This window comes from Pseudophryne corroboree, chromosome 1, assembly GCF_028390025.1.
Source record: "Pseudophryne corroboree isolate aPseCor3 chromosome 1, aPseCor3.hap2, whole genome shotgun sequence".
Classification (NCBI taxonomy): domain Eukaryota; kingdom Metazoa; phylum Chordata; class Amphibia; order Anura; family Myobatrachidae; genus Pseudophryne; species Pseudophryne corroboree.
Genome location: NC_086444.1, coordinates 209,645,946 through 209,665,524, shown reverse-complemented (window position 1 = coordinate 209,665,524; position 19,579 = coordinate 209,645,946). Strand labels below are relative to the sequence as shown.

The 19,579-nt window shown below is 47.5% G+C and overlaps 1 protein-coding gene across 1 annotated transcript in view; it reads right to left on the bottom strand.

The window, feature by feature from the left end:
- LNPEP (leucyl and cystinyl aminopeptidase) overlaps positions 1 to 19,579 on the bottom strand; it is a 258,314-nt gene that overhangs the window by 113,422 nt on the left and 125,313 nt on the right. The window contains exon 2 of the mRNA XM_063964054.1: positions 193 to 1,021. Coding sequence (XP_063820124.1) covers positions 193 to 1,021 — 829 coding nt within the window. The remainder of the gene's footprint in view (positions 1 to 192; positions 1,022 to 19,579) is intronic.

Genomic DNA, 19,579 nt, shown 5'->3' with positions numbered 1-19,579 from the left:
TAATCACTCCCTTTAAATCCCTTTTGTATCCCAAAGTATCAACAATAACCAAATAATTCATAGTGGAAAAACAGTGGAAAAATAGACTAGAAAAGGCAATGTATACAATGAAAGATCTAGGAGAACATTATGTAACCTTACTTTATGGTTCGTTAAAGTAGAAAAAGCAGCTGACCTTATGATAATGATTACCTGTTTTCATCGACAAATAAGATTTTGTAAAATCCATAATAAGAGCTTGAAAAATTAGATTTATACTCAATGGTGAGCAAGCACTCTGTTCCCTTCATCAACTTGTCAGGCAAAGTCATCGCAATCATCTCAAAAGGTTGGTACTGCAAAACGTTGAGTTTAGAAGTGGACCTTCCAATTACATTTAGACTTGCCTCTATGTTCTGAAGACCTGAGCTGTGGAGTACAATTGTCTTTGTGTCCTCTACAATCTTTAGCTTTACCTGCACAACACCAGAGAACTCCATTGCAGTAAGATTGGGATGCAGGGTAATGTCATATTCTACAGGTATGATGACATTGGGAAGTCTACTTTTTGTCCATGGGAACAGGTCTCCATTACTAGCAATGGGGTATATGAGTTCCATTGAATGGTTTTTCTTATGACAGCCTTCTTTGGTAAATGTACACTTTGGAAGCAAGTAAACCACTGTAACTATAGAAACCAAGATCACAACAAACACAACGCTGACAATCACAGTCCTTGCAGACGGAACCGGGCACAGTCCTTCTTGAACCGGTCTGTAACTCCCTGCATTGTTCCGAAGACCGGAACTTCTGTTCATGAATGACATGCCCAGCAACTTTGCAGAAGACTCATAATCCTCTTCATCGTCATCCATCTCATGTTCACCCAAACCACGCACAAGTAAACGTGAGCGCCTAGGTTCGTACTCCACTTCTTCAGATTCTAGAGGATTTACACTGGGCTCTTTAGCCAGATCAACCACGTCAGGTTCCTCCTCAAACATGCTGTTTTCTATCATATTTCTAGGCAGCTGGGCCCGATCTGAAAAGAAATAAAAAACAATATTTAGAATGGCTAATAAACATTTCAAATAAAGCTTATTTTGTTATTGCTTTTTCCCCCCAATTATGTTTATAACATACACGAAAGGTATCACACATACAAGGTTATACAAGGTTACAGTACAACTAGTACAATTACCTGTTGTGTACATTTTCTCTTTAAGAGGAGGAGAGTGGGGGGCGGGGGCTGGAGCTTGGTCAGGAAAGGCAAAGGTGAAGTGTGGGAGATGCTAGTGGTATGTAATATGCAGGGAGAAGTGGACATTGTAGATCGAGAGACCATAGTAGGGACCATCCTCGTACAGGACCAGAGTTTAATACAGAAGCAAACATTAAGAAGTTTATTGTACCATGTAGTCCAAGGAGCTCACACTTTGTGAAAGAATGTTTCCCAGGATGGTCAAAATAAGCTCTATTTGATCTTTTTATCATAGTCTATTGCAGACCAAGCAAGTGATTTCTTCCATCATTCACAGTGACGCTGCTCCTCACCTCTATGGGGAGGAATTCAAGCGTTTTGAGTGCTGGTGGCCACTAGATGGCACCTGATGGAGCAATTAAATTGTTGCTCCATTCGGGCGCGGACAGTTGCAGCACTGAGTTTAGAAGTGGACTGAGTTTACGGTTATGTTGCTACGCATTTTGACATGCTGGAAACTAATAATATATTATTAATCACCAGTTATTTATATAGCGCACACATATTACGCAGCGCTTTACAGAGAATATTTTGCCCATTCACATCAGTCCCTGCCCCAGTGAAGCTTACAATCTATATTCCCTAACACATGTACACATAGACACATTCAAGCTAGGGTTAATTTTGTTAGGAGCCAATTAACCTACCAGTATATTTTTGGATTGTGGGAGGAAACCGGAGTACCCGGAGGAAACCCACGCAAGTACGGGGAGAATATACAAACTCCACACAGTTATGGACATGGGGAGATCGAACCCATAACCTCAGTGCTGTGAGGCAGTAATGCTAACCATTACACCATCCGTACTGCCCCGTGTATGCATCCGTATATGAATGTATAAAGCAGTCCGGGATAAGGAGAAGTATACATATATAAGGTTGTGTAGAATCTGGAGGTGAAGAACTTGGGACCAGAAGCAAATAAACTATGGGGAAGATTTATCAAAGCTGGGAGAGAGATAACGTACCAACCAATCAGCTACTGTCATTTTATAGCCTGCATTTGAAAAAAAATGAGTTAGGAGCTGGCTGGTTGGTACTTATCTATCACCAGGCTTTGATAAATCCCACTATGGCTTAGATTTATCAAGCCTTTGAGAGTGATAAATTACCCGGTGATAAAGTGCCAACCAATCAGCTCCTGTCATTTTTCATACACAGCCTGTAACAAGGTGGTTAGCAGCTGGTTGGTTGGTACTTTATCACCGTGCTTGATAAATCTGGGCCTATGTTTTCTAAAATAAGAATTTTGTGAAATTCTACATATCGTAGAAATCAAGGCCAACAACCCCTTACTGACACAATCATATAGGGCAACTAAACAGCAACATTGAGTGTTAAAGCTAAACATTAGTGCTTTTGTTAAAGGATTTTACTTTCTTCCCCTAAATAAAGCCACCTATAGATTATTTGGTTGTGGAAAAGTGAGGGATGGGACAAAGGAAATAATAAGATTTTACTTACCGATAAATCTATTTCTCGTAGTCCGTAGTGGATGCTGGGACTCCGTCAGGACCATGGGGAATAGCGGCTCCGCAGGAGACAGGGCACAAAATTTAAAAGTTTGACCACTAGGTGGTGTGTACTGGCTCCTCCCCCTATGACCCTCCTCCAAGCCTCAGTTAGGATACTGTGCCCGGACGAGCGTACACAATAAGGAAGGATTTTGAATCCCGGGTAAGACTCATACCAGCCACACCAATCACACCGTACAACTTGTGATCTGAACCCAGTTAACAGTATGACAAACGTAGGAGCCTCTGAACAGACGGCTCACAACAATAACAACCCGATTTTTTTGTAACAATAACTATGTACAAGTATTGCAGACAATCCGCACTTGGGATGGGCGCCCAGCATCCACTACGGACTACGAGAAATAGATTTATCGGTAAGCAAAATCTTATTTTCTCTGACGTCCTAGTGGATGCTGGGACTCCGTCAGGACCATGGGGATTATACCAAAGCTCCCAAACGGGCGGGAGAGTGCGGATGACTCTGCAGCACCGAATGAGAGAACTCCAGGTCCTCCTTAGCCAGGGTATCAAATTTGTAGAATTTTACAAACGTGTTCTCCCCTGACCACGAAGCTGCTCGGCAGAGTTGTAATGCCGAGACCCCTCGGGCAGCCGCCCAAGATGAGCCCACCTTCCTTGTGGAATGGGCCTTGACAGATTTAGGCTGTGGCAGGCCTGCCACAGAATGTGCAAGTTGAATTGTGCTACAAATCCAACGAGCAATCGTCTGCTTAGAAGCAGGAGCACCCAGCTTGTTGGGTGCATACAGTATAAACAGCGAGTCAGATTTTCTGACTCCAACCGTCCTTGAAATATATATTATCAATGCTCTGACAACGTCCAGCAACTTGGAATCCTCCAAATCGCTAGTAGCCGCAGGCACCACAATAGGCTGGTTCAGGTGAAACGCTGAAACCACCTTAGGCAGAAAGTGAGGACGCATCCGCAGTTCTGCCCTGTCCGAATGGAAAATCAGATATGGGCTTTTATACGATAAAGCCGCCAATTCTGACACTCTCCTGGCTGAAGCCAGGGCCAGTAGCATGGTTACTTTCCATGTAAGATATTTCAAATCCACCGATTTGAGCGGCTCAAACCAATGGGATTTGAGAAAATCCAAAACTACATTAAGATCCCACGGTGCCACTGGGGGCACAACCGGGGGCTGTATATGTAGTACTCCTTTTACAAAAGTCTGGACTTCAGGAACTGAAGCCAATTCTTTCTGGAAGAAAATCGACAGGGCCGAAATTTGAACCTTAATGGACCCTAATTTGAGGCCCATAGACAATCCTGTTTGCAGGAAATGTAGGAATCGACCCAGTTGAAATTCCTCCGTCGGGGCCTTCCTGGCCTCACACCACGCAACATATTTTCTCCAAATGCGGTGATAATGTTGTGCAGTCACCTCCTTCCTGGCTTTTACCAGGGTAGGGATGACCTCTTCCGGAATGCCTTTTTCCCTTAGGATTCGGCGTTCAACCGCCATGCAGTCAAACGCAGCCGCGGTAAGTCTTGGAATAGACACGGTCCCTGCTGAAGCAGGTCCCGTCTTAGAAGTAGAGGCCACGGATCTTCCGTGAGCATCTCCTGAAGTTCCGGGTACCAAGTTCTTCTTGGCCAATCCGGAGCCACGAGTATCGTTCTTACTCCCCTTTGCCGTATAATTCTCAGTACTTTTGGTATGAGAGGCAGAGGAGGAAACACATACACTGACTGGTACACCCATGGTGTTACCAGAGCGTCTACAGCTATTGCCTGAGGGTCTCTTGACCTGGCGCAATACCTGTCCAGTTTTTTGTTGAGGCGGGACGCCATCATGTCCACCATTGGTCTTTCCCAATGGACCACAATCATGTGGAAGACTTCTGGATGAAGTCCCCACTCTCCCGGGTGCAGATCGTGTCTGCTGAGGAAGTCTGCTTCCCAGTTGTCCACTCCCGGGATGAACACAGCTGACAGTGCTAACACATGATTTTCTGCCCAGCGGAGAATCCTTGCAGCTTCTGCCATTGCCCTCCTGCTTCTTGTGCCGCCCTGTCTGTTTACGTGGGCGACTGCCGTGATGTTGTCCGACTGAATCAACACCGGCTGACCCTGAAGCAGAGGTTTTGCCAGGCTTAGAGCATTGTAGATTGCTCTTAGCTACAGTATATTTATGTGAAGAGACGTCTCCAGGCTTGACCACACGCCCTGGAAGTTTCTTCCCTGTGTGACCGCTCCCCAGCCTCTCAGGCTGGCATCCGTGGTCACTAGGACCCAGTTCTGTATGCCGAATCTGCGGCCCTCTAACAGATGAGCACTCTGCAACCACCATAGCAGAGACACTCTTGTCCTTGTGGACAATTTTATCCGCTGATGCATCTGCAGATGCGATCCGGACCATTTGTCCAGCAGATCCCACTGAAAAGTTCGTGCATGGAATCTGCCGAATGGAATCGCTTCGTAAGAAGCTACCATTTTTCCCAGGACTCTTGTGCATTGATGCAGAGATACTTTTCCTGGTTTTAGGAGGTTCCTGACTAGATCGGATAACTCCCTGGCTTTCTCCTCCGGAAGAAATACCTTTTTCTGAACAGTGTCCAGAATCATCCCTAGGAACAACAGACGTGTCGTCGGGATCAGTTGGGATTTTGGAAAATTCAGAATCCACCCGTGTTGTTGGAGCACTACTTGGGTTAGTGCTACTCCGACCTCCAGCTGTTCTCTGGATCTTGCCCTTATCAGGAGATCGTCCAAGTAAGGGATAATTAAGACGCCTTCTCTTTAGAATCGGTCTTACCGAGCCGTCCGGCTTCGGTACCACAAATAGCGTGGAGTAATACCCCTGTCCCTGTTGTAGGAGGGGTACCTTGACTATCACCTGCTGAGAATACAGCTTGTGAATGGCCTCCAATACCGTCGCCCTGTCGGAGGGAGACGTTGGCAAAGCAGACTTTAGGAAACGGCGAGGAGGGGACTTCTCGAATTCCAACCTGTAACCCTGAGATACTACCTGCAGGATCCAGGGGTCCACCTGCGAGTGAGCCCACTGTGCGCTGAAATGTTTGAGGCGACCCCCCACCGCCCCTGAGTCTGCTTGTAAGGTCCCAGCGTCATGCTGACGCCTTTGTAGAAGCCGGGGAGGGCTTCTGCTCCTGGGAAGGAGCTGCTTGTTGCAGTCTCTTACCCTTTCCTTTGCCTCGGGGCAAATAGGAATGTCCTTTTGCTCGTTTGTTCTTATAGGAACGAAAGGACTGCGGCTGAAAAGCCTGCGGCTTTTTCTGCTGGTAGGTGACCTGGGGTAAAAAGGTGGATTTTCCGGCCGTTGTGGTGGCCACCAGATCCGATAGACCGACCCCAAATAATTCCTCCCCCTTATACGGCAATACTTCCATATGTCGTTTGGAATCCGCATCACCTGACCACTGGCGCGTCCATAAACTTCTTCTGGCAGATATGGACATCGCACTTACTCTTGATGCCAGAGTGCAAATATCTCTCTGTGCATCTCGCATATAAAGAAATGCATCCTTTAACTGCTCTATAGTCAGTAAAATACTGTCCCTATCCAGGGTATCAATATTTTCAGACAGTGACTCCGACCAAGCCACGCCAGCACTGCACATCCAGGCTGAGGCGATTGCTGGTCTCAGTATAACACCCGTATGTGTGTATATACTTTTTAATGTATTCTCCAGCCTCCTATCAGCTGGATCCTTGAGGGTGGCCGTATCAGGAGACGGTAACGCCACTTGCTTTGATAAGCGTGTGAGTGCCTTATCCACCCTAGGAGGTGTTTCCCAGCGCGCCCTAACCTCTGGCGGGAAAGGGTATAATGCCAATAACTTCTTTGAAATTAGCAGTTTTCTATCTGGGGTAACCCACGCTTCATCACACACTTCATTCAGTTCCTCTGATTCAGGAAAAACTATCGGTAGTTTTTTCACACCCCACATAATACCCCTTTTTGTGGTACTTGCAGTATCAGAGATATGCAAAGCCTCCTTCATTGCCGTGATCATATAACGTGTGGCCCTACTGGAAAATACGTTTGTTTCTTCACCGTTGACACTGGATTCAGTGTCAGTGTCTGGGTCTGTGTCGACCGACTGAGGTAAAGGGCGTTTTACAGCCCCTGACGGTGTCTGAGACGCCTGGACAGGTACTAACTGGTTTGCCGGCTGTCTCATGTCGTCAACCGACTTTTGTAGCGTGCTGACACTATCCCGTAATTCCATAAACAAAGCCATCCATTCTGGTGTCGACTCCCTAGGGGGTGACATCACCATTACAGGCAATTGCTCCGCCTCCACGCCAACATCGTCCTCATACATGTCGACACACACGTACCGACACACAGCAGACACACAGGGAATGCTCTGATAGAAGACAGGACCCCACTAGCCCTTTGGGGAGACAGAGGGAGAGTTTGCCAGCACACACCCAAGCGCTATAAATATATATAGGGACAACCTTAATAAGTGTGTTCCCTTTATAGCAGCTCAAATATTATAAATATCGCCAATAAGTGCCCCCCCTCTCTGTTTTTACCCTGTTTCTGTAGTGCAGTGCAGGGGAGAGTCCTGGGAGCCTTCCTCGCAGCGGAGCTGGGCAGGAAAATGGCGCTGTGTGCTGAGGAGAATAGGCCCCGCCCCCTTTTCGGCGGGCTTCTTCTCCCGGTTTTTTTGGAACCTGGCAGGGGTTAAATACATCCATATAGCCCCAGGGGCTATATGTGATATATTTTAGCCAGAATAGGTATATTACATTGCTGCCCAGGGCGCCCCCCCCAGCGCCCTGCACCCTCAGTGACCGCTGGTGTGAAGTGTGCGGAGAGCAATGGCGCACAGCTGCAGTGCTGTGCGCTACCTCATGAAGACTGAGACGTCTTCTGCCGCCGGTTTCTGGACCTCTTCTCTATTCGGCATCTGCAAGGGGGTCGGCGGCGCGGCTCCGGTGACCCATCCAGGCTGTACCTGTGATCGTCCCTCTGGAGCTAGTGTCCAGTAGCCTAAGAAGCAAATCCATCCTGCACGCAGGTGAGTTCACTTCTTCTCCCCTAAGTCCCTCGTTGCAGTGAGCCTGTTGCCAGCAGGACTCACTGAAAATAAAAAACCTAACAAACTTTTTCTAAGCAGCTCTTTAGGAGAGCCACCTAGATTGCACCCTGCTCGGACGGGCACAAAAACCTAACTGAGGCTTGGAGGAGGGTCATAGGGGGAGGAGCCAGTACACACCACCTAGTGGTCAAACTTTTAAATTTTGTGCCCTGTCTCCTGCGGAGCCGCTATTCCCCATGGTCCTGACGGAGTCCCAGCATCCACTAGGACGTCAGAGAAAAACACAATCTCAGTAGCTCAAACAGTGGAACAGAAAGCTGGATTATATAAGCAGGTATTAAGCAAACTCACCAAATAATGCAGTACCTCAGATAAGAGACTTAGGGGTATATGCAATTGCGGTCGAATTCCCGAAATTGTCGAATTTCGGGAATTTTTCGCCCAAAAAAAAAAATCGTCAATGCAATTCAGTGCTTTCCGTCCAAAAAACGGACTTTCAAAATTCGACTTTTTGAAATTCGACTTTTGTCAAATTCGACTTTTCTGCAATGATACAAGTGCTGCAATTCGACCAAAGTGTATTCAATTGAAGTTTGGAAATTCGACAACAGTGCTTTTAGACAGTAAATTCGACATTTTCAATCCGCCACACTTTGGTGGGTGAAACTAATAAAAAAAATTTAAAACATGTTTTTTTGTGTTTTTTTTATTGAAAATAGCATATCTATTTATATTAGAAGGGATTAGGTACTTGGTTTGTCTTTTTTGGAGGCACAAGTATTATTTATATATTTTTTAAAATAATATTTTTTATTTTTTTTAAATGGAATGTTAAAATCCCGGAAAAAAATGGCGTGGGGTCCCCCCTCCAAAGCATAACCAGCCTCTGGCTCATCGAGCTGGTTCTAAAAATGCGGGGAAAAAATTGACATGGGATCCCCCGTATTTTTAAAACCAGCACCGGGCTCTGCGCCTGATGCTGGTGAAAAAATACGGGGGACAAAAAGAGTAGGGGACCCCCGTATTTTATACACCAGCATCGGGCTCCACTAGCTGGACAGATAATGCCACAGCCGGGGGTCACTTTTATACAGTGCCTTGCGGCCGTGGCATTTAATATCCAACTAGTCACCCCTGGCCGGGGTACCCTGGGGGAGTGGGGACCCCTTCAATCAGGGGGTCCCCCCCCCAGCCACCCAAGGGCCAGGGGTGAAGCCCGAGGCTGTCCCCCCATCCAAGGGCTGCGGATGGGAGGCTGATAGCCTTGAGGAAAATGACAGAATATTGTTTTTTCCAGTAGTACTACAAGTCCCAGCAAGCCTCCCCCGCAAGCTGGTACTTGGAGAACCACAAGTACCAGCATGCGGGAGAAAAACGGGCCCGCTGGTACCTGTAGTACTACTGGAAAAAAAATACCCAAATAAAAACAGGAGACACACACCGTGACAAGTACAACTTTATTACACACTGCCGACACACACATACTTACCTATGTTGACACGCCGACTGCCACAGTCTCCGATGATCCGAGGGTACCTGTGAAAAAAATTATACTCACCTGCCAGTGTCCAGAGATAAATCCACGTCCAGAGATAAAATCCTCGTACTTGGCAAAATAAAAACACGCACACCCGTACCAGCGGACTGAAAGGGGTCCCATGTTGACACATGGGACCCCTTTCCACGAATGCAGAGAGACCCCCCCGTGACTGCTGTCACTGAAAGGTCTCTTAAGCCAATCAGCGAGCGCAACGTCCTTGCACTCTGCTGATTGGCTGCGCTTCTGAGCTGTCAGACAGCGCCTCGCAAAGCCTCTCCATTATATTCAATGGTGGGAACTTTGCGGCTAGTGGTGGGGTCACCCGCGGTCAGCGGCTGACCGCGGGTAACCCCACCGCTGACGGCAAAGTTCCCACCATTGAAAGTAATGGAGAGGCTTTGCGATGCGCTGTCTGACCTCAGACGCGAGACAGTCAATCAGGTGAGCGCCACGAAGTAGCGCTTCCTGATTGGCTGAAGGGACCTCAGTGACAGGAGTCACGTGGGGTCCCGGCATTCGTGGAAAGGGGTCCCATGTGTCAACATGGGACCCCTTTCAGTCCGTTGGTACGGGTGTGCGTGTTTTTATTTTGCCAAGTACGAGGATTTGATCTCTGGACGTGGATTTATCTCTGGACACTGGCAGGTGAGTATAATTTTTTTCACAGGTACCCTCGGATCGTCGGAGACTGTGGCAGTCGGCGTGTCAACATAGGTAAGTATGTGTGTGTCGGCAGTGTGTAATAAAGTTGTACTTGTCACGGTGTGTGTCTCCTGTTTTTATTTGGGTATTTTTTTTCCAGTAGTACTACAGGTACCAGCGGGCCCGATGCTGGTGTATAAAATACGGGGGACCCCTACTCTTTTTGTCCCCCGTATTTTTTGCACCAGCATCAGGGGCAGAGCCCGGTGCTGGTTTTAAAAATACGGGGGATCCCCTGTAAATTTTCCCCCCGCATTTTTAAAACCAGGACCAGCTCGAAGAGCCCGAGGCTGGTTATGCTTTGGAGGGGGGACCCCACGCCATTTTTTTCCGGGTTTTTCCAGTTTTTTTAAATCGCGGCAAAATCCGGCAAATCGGCCGTTTTTCGCCCGCGGGACTGTCGAATACGTTTTTCATTGAATATGGTGAATTCCGGAAGCCACCTGCCGGAATTCACCTGTCGAATTGTGTCGAATTAAAAAAACGTCGATAATTTGCCGCGATTCGCCGCTAATTGCATATACCCCTAAAGGTAGGTTTCGAGCTAAATGTACAATGCAGCGCTATTCACATTTACTGCATCTTCACCAGTTTCAGCAGCTGGATTTAAGAGGCAATTATATTCACTATAACACACAATTGGTTTTGAAGAGAATATAGCTGACCCCTTAAAGCCAGCAGGGGCAATGAAAAGTGCTGCATAAAAAATCTAGCCTGTGTCCAAAAAATTTCATCAGCTGCTTGCAATTCAAGGTTGATAAATACTTCCTTTAATCCTCATTAAGAGGACTGGTGCCTCCTAGACTTGTGTTCATAACCAACCAGGCTCTCTCTCTATCACAGCATGATTAGGCATCTTCTGATTCCTCCACCTATTTTCAAGTCACAGTAACCAATGATTAAAATACTTGTTAACTTTAAAACTACATCGATTACTTCTGCCCAAGAAACTGCACTTTAAAAACAATTGTCTGCTTCTTCTTTTACATGTTATCACACTTGTGCATTATTAGGCCCGGTCAAGCAAATTCTAAGCAAACATGGCCAATACCACTTTCAGACATAAAGACCTGGGATATACATGGGTAATACCCAGGAATATCCCAGGTCTCAGTCTGAGACATTCACACTACAACCAAAGGGCAGGAAATTCCCAGGTCAGATGCATTCACACTGAACCAGAGTCTGCCCTGGAATTTGGTGTGCGTTTAAAGGAGACTGTTTCATGTATATTAATCAGGCTTTGATATTTAACTGCAAATTTGTGGTTTAATTTCCTATTTAAATACATTTTGCTTTAAATCTGTGGTACTTACTAGTTATTGTATTTTAGTTTTTCTTACTAAAGCTGCTCCCACTCGGATTCCCCCTCCCACACCCAGCTATCAGCCATTATTACCATTCCCCAGTTTCAGATCTGCTCGTCTCGCGTGTGAGCTTCCTGTACGTATACAGCATTTATATTATTACCATTAATAATATGTTTCAGGCATGCATCAAAATCACCGGGTTTATGCAGGTGAACTCGCATCAACCCGGGATTCTGGTATGTCTGAATGGTATATGTGCTAAGCAGTGATAAAAGTGAAGAAGCGAACTAGTGGAGAAGTTGCCCATGGCAACCAGGCAGCTGCTCTGTAAACTTTTATAGTAAGCAAATTATAAATGTTACGTCAATGCTGATTGGCTGCCATGGGCAACTTCTCTACTACCTCACTTCTCCACTTTTATCACTGCTTAGTACATCTCCCTCTAAAAGTCTCGGTTCCGCAACCCTTCTCCCAAGCAGGGTCATGGAGCTCAGACCCAGAATTTGCCGGCGTGATAGACTCGGCAACTTCCCAGGTCTGATGCGGGTACAACTGAACAGGCAGTCAGACACTTTTCTTCCAACCTGGGTCTAAAAACCCAGGTTGAAGGTGTTCACACTAGAAGCGACGACCCGGGTCGCACCCGGGAAAAACCCTGGTACAGAGTAGGGTCGCTACGTTCACACATAGCAAAAAATAAGATTTTAATTACCGGTACATCTATTTATCGTAGTCCGTAGTGGATGCTGGGGACTCCGTAAGGACCATGGGGAATAGACGGGCTCCGCAGGAGACAGGGCACTTTAAGAAAGAATTTTTATTCTGGTGTGTTCTGGCTCCTCCCTCTATGTCCCTCCTCCAGACCTCAGTTAAGGAAACTGTGCCCGGAAGAGCTGACAGTACAAGGAAAGGATTTTGGAATCCAGGGTAAGACTCATACCAGCCACACCAATCACACCGTATAACTCGTGATAAACTTACCCAGTTAACAGTATGAACAACAACAGAGCATCAGACAAACCTGATGCAACCATAACATAACCCTTATTTAAGCAATAACTATATACGAGTATTGCAGAAGAAGTCCGCACTTGGGACGGGCGCCCAGCATCCACTACGGACTACGAGAAATAGATTTACCGGTAAGTAAAATCTTATTTTCTCTAACGTCCTAGTGGATGCTGGGGACTCCGTAAGGACCATGGGGATTATACCAAAGCTCCCAAACGGGCGGGAGAGTGCGGATGACTCTGCAGCACCGAATGAGCACACAAGGTCCTCCTCAGCCAGGGTATCAAACTTGTAGAACTTTGCAAAGGTGTTTGAACCTGACCAAGTAGCCGCTCGGCAAAGCTAAAGGGAGTACTACGCATCCAGCTTCCTTTTGTGCCCCCATGGTGCCACTGGGGGCACAAAAGGAAGCTGGATGCGTAGCACTCCCTTTACAAAAGTCTGGACTTCTGGGAGAGAAGCCAATTCCTTCTAAAAGAACATAGATAGGGCCGAAATCTGTACCTTAATGGAGCCTAACTTCAGGCCCATAACCACTCCTGTCTGTAGAAAGTGGAGAAACCGGCCCAGTTGGAAATCTTCCGTAGGAGCATTCTTGGCTTCACACCAAGATACATACTTCCTCCAGATACGGTGATAATGTTTCACGGTCACCTCCTTCCTAGCCTTTATCAGAGTAGTGATGACTTCCTCCGGAATACCTTTCCCACCTAGGATTCGGTGTTCAACCGCCATGCCGTCAAACGTAACTGCGGTAAGTCTTGGAACATGCAGGGCCCCTGCTGCAACAGGTCCTCCCTGAGAGGAAGAGGCCATGGATCTTCTGTGAGCATCTCCTGAAGATCTGAATACCAGGCCCTTCGAGCCCAATCTTGAACAATGAGTATTGTCTGCACTTTTTCGTCTTATGATTCTCAATATTTTTGAGATGAGAGGAAGAGCAGGGAACACACAGACCGACTGAAACACCCATGGTGTCACCAGGGCGTCCACCGCTACTGCCTGAGGGTCCCTTGACCTGGCACAATACCTCAGAAGTTTCTTGTTGAGGCGCGACGCCATCATGTCTATTTGAGGAAGTCCCCAAAGACTTGTTATCTCTGCAAAAACTTTTTGATGAAGTCCCCACTCTCCTGGATGGAGATCGTGTCTGCTGAGGAAATCTGCTTCCCAGTTGTCCACTCCCGGAATGAAGACTGCTGACTGAGCGCTTACGTGATTTTCCGCACAGCGAAGAATCCTGGTGGCTTCCGCCATTGCCACTCTGCTCCTTGTCCCGCCTTGGCGGTTTACATGAGCAACGGCTGTGACGTTGTCTGATTGAATCAGAACCGGTAGATCGCTAAGAAGATTCTTCGCTTGTCGTAGGCCGTTGTATATGGCCCTCAATTCCAGTATCTTGATGTGTAGACAAGCCTCCTGGCTTGACCATAGTCCCTGAAAATGTCTTCCTTGTGTGACTGCTCCCCATCCTCGGAGGCTCGCGTCCGTTGTCACCAGAACCCAGTCTTGAATGCCGAACCTGCGACCCTCTAGAAGGTGAGCACTCTGCAGCCACCACAGGAGAGACACCCTGGCCCTAGGGGACAGGCTTATTTTCTGATGAATTTGAAGATGGGACCCGGACCACTTGGCCAGAAGATCCCACTGAAATGTCCTCGCATGAAACCTGCTGAAGGGGATAGCCTCGTAGGTCGCCACCATTTTTCCCAGTACTCGAGTGCAGTAATGGACTGACACTCTTTTTGGTTTTAACAGGTCTCTGACCATGTTCTGGAGTTCCTGGGCTTTTTCCATCAGGAGAAAAACCCTCTTTAGTTCAGTGTCCAGAATCATGCCTAAGAAAGATAGCCGAGTCGTTGGAACCAACTGTGACTTTGGTAGATTTAGAATCCAGCCATGCTGCTGCAGCACTCTCAGGGAGAGCGACACACTTTTCAGCAACTGTTCTTTTGATCTCGCCTTTATCAGGAGATCGTCGAAGTACGGGATAATTGTGACTCCCTGCCTGCGCAGTAGCACCATCATTTCCGCCATTACCTTGGTGAACACCCTCGGGCCGTGGAAAGCCCAAACGGCAACGTCTGAAACTGGTAATGACAGTCCTGTACAGCGAATCTCAGGTACGCCTGATGAGGAGGATATATGGGGACATGAAGGTATGCATCCTTTATGTCTAGTGACACCATAAAATCCCCCCATCCAGGCTGGAGATAACTGCCCTGAGCGATTCCATCTTGAACTTGAACTTTTTCAAGTACAGGTTTAGGGATTTTAAATTTAGAATGGGTCTGACCGAGCCATCCGGTTTCGGGACCACAAATAGGGTTGAATAGTACCCTTTCCCCTGTTGCATTAGGGGAACCTTGATAATCGCTTGCTGTTGACACAGCTTTTGAATTGCAGCTAAGACTATCTCCCTCTCTGGGGGAGAAGCTGGTAAAGCCAATTTGAAAAATCGGCGAGGAGGCACGTCTTCGAATTCCAGCTTGTAGCCTTGGGATACAATTTCTATCGTCCAAGGATCCACGTCTGCCTGAACCCAGACGTGGCTGAAGAGTCGAAGACGTGACCCCACCAGCGCGGACTCCCTCAGTGGAGCCCCAGCGTCATGCGGTGGATTTTGTAGAAGCCGTGGAGGACTTCTGTTCCTGGGAACTAGCCGTAGCAGGCATTCTTTTCCCTTTACCCCTTACCTCTGGCGAGGAAGGAAGAGCCCCGACCTCTCCTGGACTTATGCAACTGAAAGGACTGCATCGAATATTGTGGAGTTTTCTTTTGCTGTGGGGGAACATAAGGCAAAAAAATAGATTTACCCGCGGTAGCTGTGGAAACCAGGTCCGCCAGACCTTCCCCAAATAAATCCTCACCCTTGTAAGGCAAAACTTCCATATGCCTCTTTGAGTCGGCATCACCCGTCCATTGGCGGGTCCACAGGGCTCGCCTAGCCGAAATCGCCATGGCGTTGGCTCTCGAACCTAGCAGCCCAACGTCTCTCTGAGCGTCTCTCATATATAAAAGACTGCGTCTTTAATGTGACCTAAGGTCAATAAAATGGTATCCCTATCTAGGGTATCAATGTCAGCCGACAAGGTATCTGTCCAAGCTGCTACTGCGCTACATACCCAAGCCGATGCTATCGCCGGTCTGAGTAAAGCACCCGTATGTGTATAAATTGATTTTAAGGTAGTTTCCTGTCTGCGATCAGCAGGATCCTTGAGGGCTGCCGTGTCTGGCGACGGTAGTGCCACCTTCTTGGATAAGCACGCTAAAGCCTTGTCCACCCTGGGCGAGGATTCCCTCCGTACCCTGTCCTGTGTAGGGAAAGGATACGCCATAAGAATCCTCTTGGGAATCTACAGTTTTTTGTCTGGAGTTTCCCAATCTTTTTCAAATAACGCGTTCAGCTCATGAGATGGGGGAAAGATAACCTCAGGTTTCTTTTCCTTAAACATGCATACCCTTGTGTCCGGGACAGAGGGGTCATCTGTGATATGCAAAACATCTTTTATTGCAATAATCATATAATGAATACTTTTGGCCACCCTAGGGTGTAACCTCGCATCATCGTAGTCGACCTTGGAGTCAGAATCCGTGTCAGTATCACTGTCTGCTATTTGGGATAGGGGACGTTTTTGAGACCCTGAAGGGCCCTGTGACACCGTCAAAGCCTTGATTGACTCCCTGAATTATCCCTGGACTCTGCTTTGTCTAATCTCTTATGTAACAAAGCCACATTTGCATTTAAAACATTCCCCATGTCCAACCAATCAGGTGTCGGCGTTGCCGACGGAGACACCACAATCATCTGCTCCACCTCCTCTTTAGATGAGCCTTCCGCTTCAGACATGCCGACACACACGTACCGACACTCCCACACACTCAGGGATATATCTATATGGAGACAGTCCCCCAATAAGACCCTTTGGAGAGACAAAGAGTATGCCAGCACACACCCAGCGCCACCGGACACTGGAATAAAATCCCAGTTAGTACAGCGCTTTTATAAAAATATATAAATACACTCACTGCGCCAATTAAAATGTGTCCCCCCCCTCTTTTTTGCCCTCTGTAACCGTGTTCAGCAGGGGAGAGTCCGGGGAGCCAGCTTCTCTGCAGTGTGCTGTGGAGAAAATGGCGCTGGTTAGTGCTGGAGGATCAAGCTCCGCCCCCTCACCGGCGGGCTTCGGTCCCGCTCAAATTATTTATACTGGCGGGGGTTTATTAATATACCGCCTCAGCAGTACCCAATTCATCTACCAGTGTCCCTTTGAGGTTAATATTGCTGCCCAGGGCGCCCCCCCTGCGCCCTGCACCCTTACAGTGCCTGCTGTGTGTGTACTTGTGGGAGCAATGGCGCGCAGCGTTACCACCGCGCGTTACCTCAGTGAATATATGAAGTCTTCTGCCGCCTTTGAAGTCTACTTTCTTCTAATACTCACCGGCTTCTATCTTCCGGCTCTGTGAGGACGACGGCGGCGCGGCTCTGGGACGAACGGCGAGGGTGAGACCTGCGTTCCGACCCTCTGGAGCTAATGGTGTCCAGTAGCCTAAGAAGCAGAGCCTATCATTTAAGTAGGACTGCTTCTCTCCCCTCAGTCCTTCGAAGCAGGGAGCCTGTTGCCAGCAGTGCTCCCTGAAAATAAAAAACCTAACAAAAGTCTTTTTCAGAGAAACTCAGGAGAGCTCCCCTGCAATGCACCCAGTCTCATCTGGGCACAAAATCTAACTGAGGTCTGGAGGAGGGGCATAGAGGGAGGAGCCAGTGCACACCCATTCTAAAGTCTTTAGAGTGCCCATGTCTCCTGCGGAGCCCGTCTATACCCCATGGTCCTTACGGAGTCCCCAGCATCCTCTAGGACGTAAGAGAAAATTAAAAAATCTCATGTCAACCTAATGCCCATGTCGATTTTCAGTGGTCGACCTAATGACCGTCAACCTAAGTTGAGTCGACCCAACGACCCATACCCGGAGAACTAACCACAGATCTTCTGTGGTCCTGCCTAAAACTTTTGCACAGTATTATAGCCATTCATTGATAGTGTTTGTTATAAGCCTAGCACTTGCATTTAGTAGTTGCAAGTACTTGACAAATGGGTAGGCAAACCAGTATGGCTACTGGACACACTACGGCCAATAAACCCCGAATTTCTGCTTTGGCTGTGATACTGTAAGTGGGCGTGTATTATTAAATCTACACTAAATAAGGTCTACAGTCAATAGGTCTACCACTAATGGTAGACATGCATTAGGTTGACAGGGTCAAAATGTCAACAAAGAATAGGAAAGGTCGACAGAATCAAAAGGTTGGCATGGAAATGGTTGACATTTTATTTTTTGGGGGGTGTTTTGTAATTTTTCTGCCACAAACAAGCCCCATTAGTGTACCTAGTCACCTCGCATGGCGAGCTTCATAGTCTCAATCATAGTCCACGTGGATGGTAAAGTATGAAAAATAATCGTTATGGTAGACTTACCGTTGATAACTCTATTTCTCCTAAGTCCACAGGATAACATTGGGATATGAGGTAGCAACAGAGGATTGGCACCAAATGATCAAAGCTTTTGGCCTCCCAGAATGCAACGGGCCTGTCCCTATATCCCCACCTCCTGGCTCAGGCAAATCAGTTGTTTTTCAAAGCTCAAAGCAGGAGCATCATAGAGAGCCCTAATCAGGCGAGAAGAACACACATGCACACCATTCCGTACAAGAAGAAAGAGGTTAGTGAGTAAAAGGATCCTTAAATCAGGTGCGTCAGGGTGGAATCCCTGTAGATCCTGTGGACTCAGGAGAAAATAAGATTTTACTCACCGGTAAATCTATTTCTCGTAGTCCGTAGTGGATGCTGGGACTCCGTAAGGACCATGGGGAATTAGCGGCTCCGCAGGAGACTGGGCACAACTAAAGAAAGCTTTAGGACTACCTGGTGTGCACTGGCTCCTCCCACTAAGACCCTCCTCCAGACTTCAGTTAGGATACTGTGCCCGGAAGAGCTGACACAATAAGGAAGGATTTTGAATCCCGGGTAAGACTCATACCAGCCACACCAATCACACCGTATAACTCGTGATACTATACCCAGTTAACAGTATGAAATATAACTGAGCCTCTCAACAGATGGCTCAACAATAACCCTTTAGTTAGGCAATAACTATATACAAGTATTGCAGACAATCCGCACTTGGGTTGGGCGCCCAGCATCCACTACGGACTACGAGAAATAGATTTACCGGTGAGTAAAATCTTATTTTCTCTGACGTCCTAAGTGGGATGCTGGGACTCCGTAAGGACCATGGGGATTATACCAAAGCTCCCAAACGGGCGGGAGAGTGCGGATGACTCTGCAGCACCGAATGAGCAAACTCTAGGTCCTCCTCAGCCAGGGTATCAAACTTGTAGACTCTTGCAAAAGTGTTTGAACCCGACCAAGTAACAGCTCGGCAAAATTGTAAAGCCGAGATCCCTCGGGCAGCCTCCCAAGAAGAGCCCCTTTCCTCGTGGAATGGGCTTTTACAGATTCAGGGTGCGGCAGTCCAGCCGCAGAATGTGCAAGTTGAATCGTGCTACAGATCCAGCGAGCAACCGTCTGCTTAGAAGCAGGAGCACCCAGCTTGTTGGGTGCATACAGGAGAAATAGCGAGTCAGTTTTCCTGACTCCAGCTGTCCTGGAAACATATACTTTTCAGGGCCCTGACTACATCCAGTAACTTGGAATCATCCAAGTCCCAAGTAGCCGCAGGCACCACAATAGGTTGGTTCACATGAAAAACTGATACCACCTTAGGAAGGAATTGGGAACGAGTCCTCAATTCCGCCTTATCCATATAAAATACAGATAAGGGCTTTTGTATGACAAAGCCGCCAATTCTGATACACGCCTGGCCGACGCCAAGGCCCACAGAACGACCACTTTCCACGTGAGGTATTATAGCTCCACGGATTTAAGTGGCTCAACCCAATGCGACTTCAGGAAATCCAACACCACGTTGAGATCCCACGGTGCCACTGGAGGCACAAACGGGGGCTGACTATGCAGCACTCCCTTAACAAAAGTCTGAACTTCAGGCAGTGAAGCCAGTTCAATTTTGGAAGAAAATCGATAGAGCCGAAATCTGGACCTTAATGGAACCCAATTTTAGGCCCACAGTCACCTCTGACTGTAGGAAGTGCAGAAATCGACCTAGCTGAAATTTCTCCATTGGGGCCTTCCTGGCCT